The sequence below is a fragment of the Epinephelus moara genome, chromosome 9 (genome assembly GCF_006386435.1).
Source record: "Epinephelus moara isolate mb chromosome 9, YSFRI_EMoa_1.0, whole genome shotgun sequence".
In the NCBI taxonomy this organism is placed as follows: Eukaryota; Metazoa; Chordata; class Actinopteri; order Perciformes; family Serranidae; genus Epinephelus; species Epinephelus moara.
The window spans coordinates 1,530,858-1,547,439 of record NC_065514.1 but is presented as its reverse complement, the minus strand read 5'-3'; the positions used below and the strand labels follow the sequence as shown (position 1 = coordinate 1,547,439).

The following is a 16,582-nucleotide window of genomic DNA, read 5'->3' as shown; positions in this document are numbered from 1 at the left end:
ACAGAGTATTTTCACACTGTGGTATGAGTACTTTAACTACATTTTCAACACAGGATATTTATTTGTAACAGAGTATTTTCCACAGTGTGGTACCAGTACTCAAACTACATTTTCCATGCTGGACTTTTACTTAAGTATTTTACTTTTACTCTATTTTCAATGCAGGACATTATTTTACTTGTAACAGAGTAATGTTACAGTAGTGTTTGAGTACTTTTACTGGTGTAAATGACGTGATTACTTCCCCCGCCGTTACTCTCCGGCCCTGCTGAACGCCTCAGCAGACAGACCTGAAAGTTTCAGCCTGAACTTGTGTTAGTTTTGGGGGTGTTTGAGTTGGATGAGGGAGCAGCAGCAGCCTCTTTGTTCTCCTCCACACACACACACACACACACACACACACACACACACACACACAGCAGGGAGACACATCTGTCTTCACAGTGCAGCTGCAGCCACCCCCCTCCCTCCCTCCTCTCCTCTCTCTGCTCTATCAGTCGGCGCATGCGCAGTGGCTCCTCTGTGCGCTCTACTGTTTGCATTGTGTCTGAACTGCCGGCTGAGCTTTAAAAATATTATACCCACCGCGGCAATGTCGGGCAGGTCGGTCCGAGCTGAGACCCGGAGCAGGGCGAAAGATGACATCAAGAGGGTTATGGCCGCTATTGAGAAAGTACGAAAATGGTAAGAGGAAGAGGGAAAGAAGCGGGCTCGGTTATCTAACACGAGAAAGGCTCGGGCTTGTTGGGGGAGGAGAGGGAAGGAGACGGGATGGAATTGAAAGAAAAGGATGATTTGTGAACGGAGGATTCACGGCAGATGTACTTGCAGCTCAGGTTGCACCGGGGCGCACTAGTGCGGTGCACCGCCTCAGCCCGTCGTCTGGCGGCTGAGGATCCGACATATAACATCATGTACCCGGGTTTTTTTCTCTAAACGGCGAAAGGGTTGAACCCAGAAGCCATTTCGATGCAGTCACATGAAGCCATTGCTGCCCGCTGTTTGAGCCCGTAGCGGCTGTTTGAGGGCCGAAACCTCTCAAAGTGTTGACGGCGAAACATTTTGACGACGGCGCTCCGGAGTCGGAGGAGTTTAGTCCGTGTGGAGTTTTAAATTAAGCGCTTTGAGTCGCCCTTTAGGTCCGAGAGAGACGGAGGAGGCTCGGTGGGGGTTGGGAGAGGGAAGTAGGCTAACAGGAGTGCATGGCTCAACACGTACTCACTCAGTCTTCACGTTTAACACAACAAGAACACACTTTAAACACATTTAACCCTCCTCATCTTCACATGTTAGAGTCGGCGACATATTTAGGCTCGTTTAGGCGGGTAACTCCGCCCGGCGGCAGCATTAACACGGTGTTGTTTTTTATCAGGTGGTTTAATCAAACGTCCCCAGGTCAAAGTCAGGAGAAGTTAGTGGTTTTAAAATATCGTTAATTTAACCGTCCTTTTTTTAAGATTGAAAATAAAACACATCGTCAAACTGGATTTTAAGCTTTCGGGTACAAATATATAATTTAATAAAATTTTATTTTTTTAATTTAGGTTGTTTATTTTCTGTTTTCTTGCTGTAATGTAAGCGAACACTGTGCTACTAAACTAGCAACAAAAGTTTCTCCCTTTAATGCAGGACTTTTACTTTAAGTTAATTAACTGAATACTTCCTCCACCACTTCCGGCTGAAACTATAAGTCAATAATCTAATCAATTAGTTGATCTGCGTAAAATTAATCAGCAACAAATTTATTCATTGGTGGTTTAATCAAACATCCCCAGGTCAAAGTCAGGTCGTTTAAAATAATAATTAATAAGTCTTTTTTGAAATTAAAAATAAAACACATTGTCAAACTGGGTTTTAAGCTTTTGGGTACAAATATAACATTTTAAAAATGTTAATTATTTAATTTGGGTTGTTTATTTTTTGTTTTTTGTTGCTGTAATGTAAGCTAACACTATGAATGCTACTCAACTACCAAAAAAAAGTTTCTTTATATTGCCACGTGTGTAAATACATACAAATTATGAATATATATGAAATATAAAGTGCTCCTTGCTTATTAAGCAACTAAATGCTACTTTCACATTAATCTAGTACTGATAATAAAACAATAATATATCCAACAGCATAACTCTAAGGGAATTATGAGTAATTTTAAACTTTAACTGATATAAACGTAAGTGGTATTGTAAATGAAGGACTTTTACTGTAAGTAAATGAACTGAATACTTCCTCCACTGCTTCACAATGAAACAATTAGTCGATTAATCAGCAACAATTTTAAGTTATCAGGTGGTTTAATCAAACCAGGCCAAAGTCAGGAGAAGTTCGTGTTTTGGAAATAATGTTAATTTAATGGTCAACTTTTAAAATTAAAAATAAAACGCATTGTCAAACTGGATGTTAAGCTTTCAGGTACAAATATATAAATTTATGATTTTTGTTTTGTGTTGCTGTAATGTAAGCTAACACTGTGTGCTGCTAAGCTGTCTAAACACAATACTTACTGACATGTATGTCATCTCAAGCACTGTATTGAAGTACGTCTATAACAAAATTGTACTTTACTTGAGTATTTCCATTTTATACAACTTTATAATCAAACTTAACTCCTTTACTTTAATGGTAAATATTTTATTTGTCAGATCAAGTTTTAACACACAAATGATACGTAAATATATACAGTTGAATATAGAATATTAAGTGCTGTTTGCTCCACTTTAACTAACTAAATGCTACCTTCACATTAACATTAACTACTTTGACACGTTAAGTACATTTTACTGAGACATACTTAAATGAACTGAATACTTGGTCCACCACTGCCGGACAATCAATTGCTGACCCATTAGTCGCTGAGCAGAAAATGATTTAGTGACAGTTTAGATGATTTATTAAATTGTTTAAGTCAATTTTCTAGAATCCAAAATGCCCAAAAGTCCCAGTTTTTGAGTGTTGATTGAACAAAATAAGACATTTGGACACATGATAGGCACTTTTTCTACTTTATGACATTTTATAGACCAAATGTTTAACCGATTAATCAAGAAAATAATCCAAAGATTAATTGATAAAGAAAATATGTTGGTTGCAGCTCTAATTCGAATATTTATGTTTATTGTATCATATGTTATCACTTCAACAGTATCCTGTTGTCAATTTTAGTGTGTTTTTGTTATTTTAATCATAATTTTGGAGCTGAAACAATTAGTCAGCTTGGTAAGAAAATTAAATCAGCAGCCATGTTGCCAACTGATTAATCATTTAAGTTGTTTTTAAGAAAAGACAATCTATAAAACTTCTGGTTTCAGCTCTTTTAATGTGAGAATTTGATGGTTTTCTTGGTGATCTTTGGGTTTTGGATTGTTGATCAGACAAAACGAGACGTTTGAATGTGTCATTGTCAAGTTGTGATGAAGATTTTTAGTATAGTCTTAAATTTCTTTGACCAAACAGTCAATCAAGGGAGCAAATAATCTGTAGATAGATCAATAATGATTCATTAGTTGCCGCCCTAAACAATATTCCTTTTGATTTTAATTCATAGTTTGTTGTCATAACTCATTCCCATTGTTATTTTCAATGAGTCGATGTTTCTAAATTTTAATTTAAGCTAAAATTATTATTTGATTAAATGATTATTAGATTGGAATAAAGTAACTGGCCACTGTTGTAAAAATTATGCAAAAATACCTGAACAAAATACAACATTTAAATTTATCGACTAAAGCTTTGGGAGATTTTTTTTTACAATTTTCTAACATTTTATAGCCAAATTATTTTCTGGCTGCATCTAACAAGTGTTTTCATCATCAGCTAATGTGCCAGTTATTTTCTTAATTATTCATTTCAGTTCACAAAATGCCAGAAAATGTTCCTAAAGCCTGATGTGATGTCTTTAAAAGTATTTTATCTGCTGTAGTGTAATTGTACTCAGAGACATAATGAGCCTTTGGGATTCAGTAGTGATTTTAGTGTCTATTTATTATTAACATCATATGTCTCCTGCTGCGCTAATCACAATATTTTCCATTCACAGACAGATATTAAGTCATTTATTAAGCAAAAATGCCAAACACTCACCGACTCCAGCCTCTAAAATATGATAATTTGCTCTTCTTCTTGGCTTTATATCATTTTTTTATTTAATTTATTCAAGTTTGGGCTGTTGGTTGGAGGCAATCTGACAATGTAATAATTGGCTGCGGGAAATTGAGATGGCCATTTATAAATGTTGTCTGACAATTTGTGGACTAAATGGTTGAAAAAATGATGAAGAGTAAAAATAATCATTTGCAGCCTGTACTCTTAAACTAATGTCACCATGATAGCCCACCAGGAACCCTTTTTATATATTATATCATTTATAGAATGACTGTGTTCTTTGTGACAGCGAGCTGCGTTCTTGTCTTTGCTTGCCGGGGGAAATAATGTAATGTATGGTGCCTTTGAGTGAGCTTGTGTTTGCTCCTACACAGGGAGAAGAAATGGGTGACTGTTGGAGACACGTCCCTTCGCATCTACAAGTGGGTGCCGGTGACGGAGCCCAAATCAGATGATGTGAGTTCTGCCTCTCTAAGTGATATTAATAGTCAGTTACAGTAAAGCCTTAAAGACACTGTGTAACAGGTCCTTTTATATACAAAAGAATATTTTCTCCCCTAATGTCAAGAGCTAAATGTATCTATATTTTCTCTATTGTGTGTTTTAATAGTGACTTTTTCTCTCATTGTAGAAAAACAAAAATAAGAAGAAGGGTAAAGATGAGAAATACGGCTCAGAGTTGACGACTCCAGAGAACAGTTCCTCTCCGGGAATGATGGACATGCACGGTACGTACTGAAAATCTTCACAGACACGGCCGGTGATATTCTGTGCTTTTCTTACTGCCAACAAATCCAATGAAAAGCCGAAAACCAGCATCCTGTTAGCCCATCTCTAAATCCGTTCTGACGTCTGCCTGTGGCTCTCAGCTCCAAGCCCATTGGCTCCTACTGTAGATGTATATCTTTAAAAAATATATATATAATGTTTGTGCAACAGTGTGGCTCAATGATGTGTTTTAAATAGTTTTTGGACAACAGTGGAGCTCTATGGCACAGATCAGGCTCTGCTTGTTAGTAGATGCATTAACATTTGGTTTTGATCTTGTCACAGGATTTGTTGACTATAAGGAAGATATTTAAAATCCTACAAAGAGAGGAATCATTCAGAGACTCCAAGACATTCACAAAACTTTTTTTTTTTTAATCTGTTGCTCAGCCGCTGCACGATGTTGCGATCACAACAATCAGTGCAAAGTCATGGCCCCCACGAATTCTGCGCAACCTTGCACTTTTGTCCAATCACTGCAGTATCACCAAACTTCAGTTTCTGGTCGTGTAGACGCAGACATACGCGACATGAACGTCTCACATTCCCCAAGAAAATTACTGCCGAAAACTGAGCAAGGCGTTCCCTGATATTCTGCACAAAAGCAGCACTAAACTGTTCAGCAGCATGTGCAACATCGTGGTGGAACACAAATGAAATTCATTGATTGACATTAAATACTTAACTACCGCAAAACGTACCCAGAGAACGACTGAAGCACGTCGACAACAGATTAGACAAATCAACCTGACTGAGGCTGCTGCATCCAGATCTACGTATTGCTTGAAGAATCAAGTGTTAGCTTAAACATGCTGGTGAAGTGGTAACATTGGGTGATGTCACAAACTCAGTACACAGCCATTTTATTCTCAGTGGAACAAGTTGCTTTCGATTTTACTAAATAATACAAAAACAATTGCAATTTTCACAATGCTAAAAAACATAGCATTGCAATTTGTTTAAGAAAAGCTGCCATGAAATCACAAATTTTAAGCTGCAGCAACCCCAAAAAGAGTCTGTGAAATCCTGGAGGAAGTGGTAGCTTCTTCTTAACACAGCCACACCCTTTCTTGTCTCAGGCATTGACAGTTTAAAATGAGTTTAGAAATGAACTGTAGCATTTTAAAGTGTTAAAACCTGCAGATACTTGAAGTACCTGTGCTTTGAGACATTTGTACCCACTGCTCCTGACGGTTTTTATGCATCTTACATGAAAAATGACACACTGATGAAAAAAATCCAACACAAAACGACAAAAAAAAGTTATGTTCTGTGTCTCAAGATCAGTGTTTGACAATCTCCTAATAACATAAACCATCTAAAATGACTCCATCTCTGTCTTTTGCAGATGACAACAGCAACCAGAGCTCCATCGCCGACTCATCTCCAGTCAAACAGGAAAACAGTTGTAGCACCAGCCCCGCCCCGGAGCCCACCGCAACGTCTCACCGCGAGAACAGCGAGGGCAAGACTGACCAGAGCCCGGACAGCAAGAGGGGTCAGACACTCACACACACTCTCACACACACACATCTGACAGTACCAACGGTCTTCTCACTGTTATTTCCAACTCAGAGAGGACGGCTAGCAGGTGTCAGTGTAGCTGTACGCCTCATTGGATGGATGATTAACCACTTCCTGTTTTTGTTTTGCCGCTCTAATTTTGTCTCTGTCTTGTAACGACAGGACCAACGACATCACACTGAGAGACAATTTAAAAGACTACTTCCACCTCATAGTTAAATACAACTTTAACCGCCAACCTTCTTCCTCCTCCAACACTCTCTGACATGGACCTGATGGCGACTCAACATGTTGGTCTCATGTCTGAATAACTGACAGTCGTACTAGTGAAGAGCTATGAACATTTCTGTAACACTTAAAACACAGCACAGTCTGAACTGAATGCTGTCAGGTTAACGGAAAGAGAAAAACAGGAGAGAGTGAACATCTTAAACACTTAATAACACAAATTAATTACTCATTTAGCATCTCTTGTGCTCCTAATAAATTAAAACAGTATAATAGATAAATCATGAAACACTTTGAATATGACAGTTTTAAGTTTTTGAGTAGATTCTTCTCACATCCGTCTAGAAAACATATTTTTTTCCCTTTTCCACAAACAAAATAAACCCTTGTGCAACCACTTGCGAGGCCTCTTATTTTCTGGATCTTTGGCATTTATTTACTCATGCCAGCTGCGTGGATGAATAAATAAATATGCTGTAAAAAACACTTTACATACAGCCTGTGAGGAAATATGACTAAAATAACAGTAGGGCTGCAGCTAACGAGTATTTTCTCCATTGGTTAATCTTTTGTAGCGGTGGGAGATATGACCAAAATCTTCGTACATGCTCCGTCATTGTCTTTATATCAATGTAAAAGTATATATCATGATACAGTAATTGTTTTGTAAAGTCAATTAAGAACTGGTTTAAAATAATTAAATGTGATGAAGTGCAGTCCGGTTATTTTCTTCTTTTATTTGAAACTTATGGACAAACAAAAAACAGCTGCCTCACATCAGAGAACGATTGATTTAAAAATTTAAAAAAACTCAAATCGGTAAAACTAAACTTTGTTCAAAGTAGAAGCTTTAAGGTTCCTGAGGTTGGTTCTTTCAAGTGTTACGGGTTTCTGTATTTTCAACTGCCCAAGTCACGTTAACACTGCGAGGCAGCTGGTTTTACAAGAATTACAAGATCGCGTAAGATCCAGCCCTGACTTGCTGCTCAGCCTGTCCTGAGTAGCTCCTGCAGTACAAACAGTATTGCCAAATCTCTACCGATGGACACATTACACAGTATATACTGTCATATCGCCCAATCACAATCTTTGGATTATTCTCTTGGTTAATTGTTTAATCTATGACATATCAGAAAATGGTGAAAAATGCCCAGTAAAGCTTCATCAAGTCCAACGTGATGTCTTCACATTATGTTTCGGACTTTTGGTTGGATGAAATAAGCAAATAATTTTATCATATAAGACAGAGAAAAGCAGCAGGACATCACAATAAAGAAGCTGGAAGCTGCGTCTTTGCTTGAAAAATGACTTTACAATGAATCTGTTCTCAAAATAGTTTACAAAAATGTTCCTCCTAATCGTGTCAGCGCGAAATGAGAGCAGGAGGGAGAGCAGCTCAAGGAGATGGTCCTCAAGCGCTGCGTCAAACAGTTGGTGATCATGAATAGATTCTAATTCTTTCGGAAAACAGTGAAACACTGAATGCTCATAATAATAAGCTTGAAATACAAGTCAGCATCGCCAGTATTTCTGCAGTTTTCTCGTGCCCTCACAGTTTAATTGCAAAAAAAATGCCTGAAAAACATCGCAACATAAATGACTTGAAATCCAGTTGCAACAATCCCGAAATCAGCACACAAAATCCCAGAGGGACTGATTGTCATTCAACGCTCGTGCACTGTCGAACATTATAAGACAGGCAGCAGAATTTGCTATCTGATATCTTTAAATGATGAAATTTAAAAAGAAAATGTGTCCATCACACACATGACTGTCATTAATTAAAGCTTCAAAGACGCCTCTGTGTGAATAACAAAAAGCCGTCGCTTACACAGATGGATGAAGCCAGTAATGAAAAGTAGGGCTGCAGCTAATGACTGTACGACAACTGTTGGATTGAGAAAATGTAAAAGATAAATTAATAATTTTTAAAAAAATCAACCATGACTGAAGACTGAGAAAAACAGCAAATATTCTTATTTCAGAAAGTGTAAATAATCAAAATGTTTACTGATAATTTCCTGTTGATCGATCTGATTGATTCAGGATCTGTTCGTTAACTCAACTCAACTTTATTTATGTGGCACCTCTCATACAAACACGCAGCCTAAAGTGCGTCACATGGCAAAATTGGAATGACGCAGACACAATTTAAAGGACAACACAAACAACTAAATGGAAAGTTTTGCAAGACTAGAACATTACAACAATAAGACAGTAAAATATTAAAAACAAAACAAACTAACAAAAGACGAGTAAAAGTCCACAGAATAAAAAGAAAGTTAAACTAAACTGACCTTTAGTTTGTGTCTCCGCTGACTCCATGTTAGTGTGCAGTTACTTCTCTTCACCACAGTGTGTCATTAAAGGGTCAGAAAACAGGCGTCTGCAGCTACAACATGTCTTCTCTCAGATACATATCTCAGTCCTCCTCTGTGTTTACTGCCAGATGAATAAACATGCTCCTGTTCTGATTTGTTGATGTGTTAAAAACTCCTCAGGTAAGACCACCCCGTCATCAGAGACCTCAGAGAGAGCACAAAGTGCCAAGAGAGACAGTCTGTCCTCAGGGGAGAGGGACTCTTCAGACAGCAAAGCCACTCAGGTACGAACACGGCTTATAAACTACACTCAAGACGCATTTTCTCACTTCCTGTAATGGTATCTGGCCGTGCAGGTACTTGCAATCGTATGTGTTCAGGTTTTGACAAATCATAGCTGTGATTTCTAAACTTGTCCCAGAAATTATCATCATGTAAAGCTCCATCTCTTCCTGACAAATTCCCCAACACTTCAAACTGTTGACAGTGAAGTGTGAGGAAGAGATGTAACCACGATGTTGCTTAAATTTTAAATTCTGTGAACACTGCAAACAAACATTTTTGGTTTGGAGGCAGAACTCTGAAAACCAGGACAAACAAAACTTAAGACAAACAAAATCCGTGTCTGATTTATCAACATTTATCCCTTTCCTCTGTAGCTGCTGCTTTAACAGCCACACCATATTATATGTTGGCCCCGGGCACTCAGTGAATGTTAAGTAGATATTTATAGTCGCACAGATACAGCAGGACCTTGAATAACAACATGTCCTTGGAGCATGTGTGCGGCAGTGTGCCTGTTTAATAAAAGTTGTAAATATCTCGACACAACAAACACCAGGCCTGAATGTATTATGCTTTTTTTAATCCCCTGTTAGCTTCCACAAAGAGTATGCTAACCTTAAAGGTCCAGTGTGTAGGATTTAAGGGCAGCTATGGGCAGAAATAAAACATAATTCATAACTATGTTTCCATTAGTTTATAATAACCTAAAAATAAGAACTGTTGCGTTTTCAGTACCTTTTAGACAGAGCTGTTTATATGTACAAACTCCACACTGTTGTATCTACAGTAGCCCAGAATGGACAAATCAAACTCTGGCTCTATATAGGGACATTCATGTTTTCACATCAGCCACAGTAATATTCCTACATGCGTGGCACACACAAGTTTCAGCTGGCTGCAGTCTGCAACCTCACCACTAGATGCCACTAAATCTGACGCACTAGCCCTTTGAACATTGTCTGAAAAATATTGCGTATATTTTAAGAGCTGTTTGAAATCGTTGATCACATTTTTCAATCACCAGGTCTTGTTTTAATTACAGCTGAACTGTGTAGCACTAAGTTAAACCCACTCGTAGACCTGTTCCTGGTGCCAGCTAGCAAGGAGAGCAACATTTAACTGTTAATCTCAGTTGTTCTTTCTCCTCGTTACTTCAAGGTCCACACAGTTTAATACATACTGCGTCATACTTGCGTTTGGCCATGTAGTCGAGCTAGTTTGCTGTCTCTGTCAAGTAGCTGTCCATTAGTTACTCACTCTACAGCAGGAAATAGAACTTCAAAATAAAAGCTCTGCCAAAAATTTACTGTACTTCAAAATAAAAGGTGCTTTGTTTTACAAACTTGACACGTTTGCGAGTCACTTGCGGTCCTTTCAGGATGGACCCGCGACCCACAAGTTGGAAACCACTGGTTTAGTCGACTAATTGAGCACATCCCTGTTTCAAGTTCCCTTTTGATCATGTTAAAAACATACTTTCTGCATGAACCCAAGGGTTTGTGTGCTGTAAATTCTGTTTAACTGAAGTCAGAAACATTTTCTCATCTGCTGTAGGCAGTCGTGTGTTTGTTGCAACAGTAGACTGTGCTGCAATTTGTGGAGTGAGTAAGCACCATTGTTCAAGGAATTATTGTTATATACTGCTGAGAAGTACTGAAAGAATGTGATATAACGAAAAATAATTCTAGGTCATATCATCCCTACTGGTTTACATCATACTTATATATTAGATCGATATTCGATAAATATTAAATTACATTCTACGTGTTATTAAAAAGGTCTTTTAAAAGTGTGACCCCAGCAGATGCCATTAGCTTAGCTGTCATGGAAATGTCGATGTTCTTCTTGGCATTAAAGTTGCTATTGTACATGTTCTGTACGAGTTTTAACAAAAGAAAAATGTCTGAGTCTTAATGACACGTTTATTTTTTTCTCGTAGGACCTAGAGGAGGAGGCTCCGCCCAGCAAGAAAAGCAAAGTGGAGTCCTCGTCTCAGGACTTTGAGGAGAGTTAAATGTTTGGGGCTGAGTCATTCCTCTCCTCCCTCCCTTCCTCCTCCCTCCCTCTGCACCTCCCTCCATTAACTCTAGATAATTTAGGGCTAATGGATGCACCGGCTCTCCTCTCACTACCCCACCTCCCCCTCTCAATACCAAAGGGAGAATGGACGTCTCTCTTCCCCTCCTCCTCTTGCCCTAACACTCCTCTGCCACAGAGGGAGAATGGATATTACCTCTATTCACTGGTCCCCTCCGTGCTTCCTTCCAGTTTCTCCACACCTTTTCACTAATGCCAAGAGAAGCTCTGAACCCCGGGGCTGCAGTCCCCTCCGTGACCAGGGGGCGGCGCCGTCAGCCGAGCCCCAGCCACCGCCAGGCCAGACGACAAACACTGACCTGCATCTGTGACTAGAAAGAGTTAACACTGGGGATCTGAGATTAGGACGAGGTTGATCCCGGGCGCTGCTCTGAGACCGCTTTTCAAAACGTTTTAGTGCTACTGGTTTAGCTCAGGATACCCACGAGGCTAACCTGGTCTCAGATCAGCGGCTGCGGGGGGAACCTCCGCCCTAAGACCACGTCACTTCAATCCTCCCGATTCGCCTCCTGTTAGACTAATGTTCTATATTTGTTTAGGAAACGTTTAGGGTTTTTTTCTCAGGAGGGTCAATGCACTGTTATGGTATGTCACAATCGATCACAGATAGATTTGCTGCTGTAGTGGAAGTCTTTTTTCTCTATCCATGAAAAGTTCTCCATTCATGTTTTTTTAAGTGAGTTAGTTTGTGGTTTGTAGAAGACGAAGAAGAAGAAGAAGGTACTGGTCAAGATTGGATAAGTAGTGAAGGCAGGTAGCGTAGATCCTGAAGGTGTGCCTTGAGTTGCTACGATTAAATACACGTTTTAGGTCAAGCAGGTTTTCGAATTACAATTTTGGTGCCATGTTTTTGTTTTGTTGTTTTGCCTTATCATCACTAATTAGCATTATCCAAGATTTATGTTCAATTGCAACACTTGTTTTTATTCAAAGGAATAATTCAACATTTTGGGAAATATTTCGAGTTAAAAGAGAGGGTTGATACCACTCATGTCTGTGTGTTACATGTGAAGCCAGTTACGTTAGCTTACCTTAGCTTAGCATAAAGCCTGGAAACAAAGGGAAACTGCTAGCCTGGCTTTGCGCAAAGTAACCCCCATAAAACAGCCGCTAAGAGTGCTGCAGGGGCGACGTTTTTCTGTAGGTCGACCCAGATGTTAGCATTGCCCTGGTTCCCTCATCAAAAAGCAACAGGTTGTTTTTTTTTTATTGCAGAAAACAAGCTCTGTGGCAAACAAATATTTATGACACTTACATGTTTTGTTCAGCAAGATTTGAAGCGTTAAGATATAATGAACTACACCACGGTTGCATGACTTAACGTTACCACCATAACGAGGCGGTAAAGCCATGTTTATCATGATGACATTCTGTAGTCTCCTTTAGCCACTTGTTAGCAACCACCTCTTTTAAGATGCTTAAAGTTTACTGACTTATTTTATGTCGTAGAACAAAACATTAAAGTCTCTTCAGCTTGTGTTAACCACAGATCTTATTTCAGGCCTCTAACCAAAAACCTGTTGACCTCAAGATGAGGGAACTCAGAGAGCTAAAATGCTAACGCATTCCTGCTGCTCTCTATAACAGGTTAGCGTAGCATAAGACTTGAAATGACAGCTAGCCAGTTTCTGTCCAAAGAATACCCGACATAAAATTTGTTTTCAGGCTTCTGTTTTTATACAAATTAATCTTGTAGACTTAATGTTTTAATTAGTGAGCAATAGAGGTGCTGGTAGGCGGAATTAGCTCACTAATTAACACGTATCTTTGTTTAATTTGTATTAGGGACGTCAACGATTAATCGATTACACACCATGAATATTTTTGACCAGTCACAAGTGTCTGACCATAGGTTCATTCTGCTGCTTCTCACTTTTCTGCACTGTGTACCACCCGGGTCTGGTGGGAACTAGCTAGCCGCGCAGCTCATTTGGCGATTACCGCTTGTAACACCATCCCAACCGAACAGCATTGCTGTGGAAACATTGTGCCCACCCTCCTCAAGTCTACCCCAGGGCACTCCTTGGAGTAGTGGCTTAATTTTGAGATGCAAATCCCCTTTAGCATTTTTAACTACTGTTAGCGCTGTTAGCAGTGTCAGCACAGCTGGTAGTAGTGCTAACATAGTAAATAATGCTAAAGGGGTTTTGCGGCTCAAAATGAAGCTGTGTATTCACCGGAGCTACCTGGGGGAAGATCAGAGGGTGGGTACAATCTCACAGCCGCTAGCTAGCTCTTACCCGATCAGTGTGGTGTGCACTGCAGAGCAGTCAAGGCTAACGTTAGCTAACCATTGATGGGTGGGCAAGTGGGTGCAATGTTTCTGCATGTTAACATGACTAGCCGGCTGTCTGTTAGCAAAACCAACAGAAAATAAAATAGAAGCAGACATTTACATCATAAAACTAAAATTTCACCACCTTTGAATGGATAGTTCTTCGAAATGGGGCGCTAAAGCTCTCCGAGTCAACGTAGCATCAAAAGGCCTTTTGTTTTTTCACATATTACGCAAAGGCTAGCTGTTTCCCTGTTTCCAGTCTTTAAGCTAAGCTAAGCTAACCGTCTCCTGGCAGCTGTAGCGTCATCTTTACTGCACCGACCTGAAATTGTTTTTCCCAAAATGTGGAACTGTTTCTTTTAAACAGTTAAAAACTGGAATTTGAACACTACCCAGAAGAACTTTATATTCTGGATATTTTAACATCTGCAAACCTCATAATTCAGAGTTCCCGGATGCTGATCTGTTTGTACTTCGTGTGGTGCCCCCCCCCCCCTCTGAAGTAGAAACCGACCAGTTACAGTTACTGGGACTGGTTTTCCCGTGTGGTCCACCATCATGACTTGTATTTAATCACCTCCCACCTCTGTACATGTTCTGTGTGTCACTACTTATCTCTGACAGAAGGGTCCAGTCTTTTAGCTCAAGCATTGGTTCTAATCCTCCTTCAAGGTGCTGTCTATTGGCTGAATCCATACACGTGTGGCATCAAGCACGCTCTCGGTTTTTGTGCAGATTTGTGCAATTTACTTGAACTTTATATATACACACACATATATATATATATAGTGCGGATTCAGACCTGTGACCTCTAATGTACAACCTCACACATGGAAGATTCAGTTTCATTAACATTTACTTGCGGATATGGATTGAAATCAATTGAATCACTGCAAACCAATGACGTCATGACGTAACAGGGGCTATAAGAAGTACTTTAATACGCAGAATTACTTGATCAGATTTCAGCAAATCAGCATTCACATGGATGGAGAGAAAAGAAATTTTTAAAATTGTCTCAGTTTAGAGGATGGATTAGCATATACCTCATTCCCAGTCCAGCAGCGCTGGAACTTAAAATGCTATTGTATTGACATTAACAGTTATAAACAGCATTATGTACACTTGGTTTAAAAAAAATCTCACTTATGTTGTAGCTTTCACCTGATTGAGCCGATTGCTTATAGTTTGCTCATAACTGTGTGTTTAAAACAAAAAAGAGCTGTGAGATATAAAATCTTGTATGTTGTTTTTTTTTTCTTGGGACCATTTTGTTTCAGTTTAGATCTTGTACAGATTTATGGTTTGGTTTGACTTATTTATTCCATCAGTAGTGCTTGGTTTTTATCATGTCCAATGGTTTTGTTTTCTTAATAAAATTCACAAAAGTTTTTGGTGTTTGTCTTCAGTGTTTACAGGGAAAAGAAGAGAGTTAGACAGTTTCTAATACGGGATATCTCTTTCTTTATCTTATTACTGGTTGAAGTACCATTGGTGGTTTTAACCCTTTGAAACCTGAGCAAAGTGGCTTGATTTCTTTCAAAAATACGAGAAGAAGGCAACGAGCAATGAGAGCAGAAATGACCCAAAAAGTTTGTAGAAAAAAAGAAAATTTGTTTAAAAAAGATGACGTTTAAAATCAAAAGAAAACAGGCTTAAAAATTATAATTCTGTACCATGGTTATAAATATGTAAAGAAAATAATTAAATATAAATTTTCCTTAGCTTTTTGTCTTTTGCCCTAGTTTTTTTTTTTTTTTTAAATTATTTTCTCAATCTATTATTTTTTGCAATTTGTGTACCGTTCTTACCAAGTTGCTTATTGCCTTTTTTCCTATGTTCCTGAAAGAAATTGCACCAATATACTCAGGGTTCAAAGGTTTAAATACTTGCAAAAGACATCTCATAAAGGAGGTTTAACTACACTGAACAAACATTTAAATGCAATACTTTTTTTGCTCCCTTTTTTCACAAGTTTAAGTTAAAATTTCAAGACTTTCTTAGGCACTCAACAGACATGTCCCTCAAATTTTGGATGCAAATTTGTTAAAACCATATTAGTTACTTGTCCTTTAACAGGATAATCCATCCACCTGACAGGTGTGTCCTATCAAGATGCTGATGAAACAACATCATCACTACACAGGTGTGTCTTGGGGATGGTCATAATAAAAAGACACTAAAATCTGCAGTTCACACAACACAACGCCTCAGATGTCATAAGTTTTGAGGGAGCGTGTCCACCAGAGCTGTTGCCCATAAACGACACCACATTAACCACACCAGACTAGACCCTCCACATCCAGGTTCTTCACCTGCAAGATCATCTGAGACCAGCCACCTGGACAGCTGATGCAGCAACTGGTTTGCACTACCTAAGAATTTATGCACAAACTGCTAGGGAGGCTCCTCTGCGTGCTTATCGCCCTCACCAGGGTCTGGACCTGACAGTAGTTGGTCATCATATCCAACATAAATGGGCAAATGCTCGCCCTTGATGGTGTCTAGCACTGTGGCAAAGTCTTCTCTTGACAGATGAATCCGAGTTTACACTGTAGAGGGCATCACACAGGTGAGCAGTTTGCCATTGCCAACACTGTGAACAGAGTGCCCCATGGTGGAGTTGGGGTTATGGTACAGGTTGGCATAAGCTACAAACAACACACAGGTGCATTTTATTGATGGCAGTTTGAATACAGAGAGAAACTGTGATGAGATCCTGAGACCCACTGCCATGAACTCATGTTGCAGCATAATTTATATTTCTATGTTGCAAGGATCTGTACACAATTCCTGGAACCTGAAAACATCCCAGTTCTTGCATGGCCTGCATACTCACCAGACATGTTCCCCATTCAGCATGTTTGGGACACTCTGGATCAGTGTGTTCCACTTCCTGCTGTTATCCAGCAGCTTTACACAGCCATTGAAGAGGAGTGGGCCGACAATCAACAACCTGATCCACTCTATGTGAAGGCGA

At 39.2% G+C, this 16,582-nt stretch overlaps 1 protein-coding gene across 1 annotated transcript; it reads left to right on the top strand.

Annotated features, from left to right (window-relative positions):
• The first annotated feature begins 501 nt into the window (after nucleotides 1-501).
• bcl7a (BAF chromatin remodeling complex subunit BCL7A) lies at nucleotides 502-15,010 on the top strand. Its single transcript, XM_050053335.1, has 6 exons — nucleotides 502-684; nucleotides 4,476-4,557; nucleotides 4,733-4,829; nucleotides 6,218-6,367; nucleotides 9,123-9,226; nucleotides 11,167-15,010. Exons 1-6 carry the CDS (start codon nucleotides 593-595, stop codon nucleotides 11,239-11,241), a joined length of 600 nt encoding a protein of 199 aa, XP_049909292.1. The 5' UTR covers nucleotides 502-592; the 3' UTR covers nucleotides 11,242-15,010.
• Nucleotides 15,011-16,582: the final 1,572 nt, after the last annotated feature.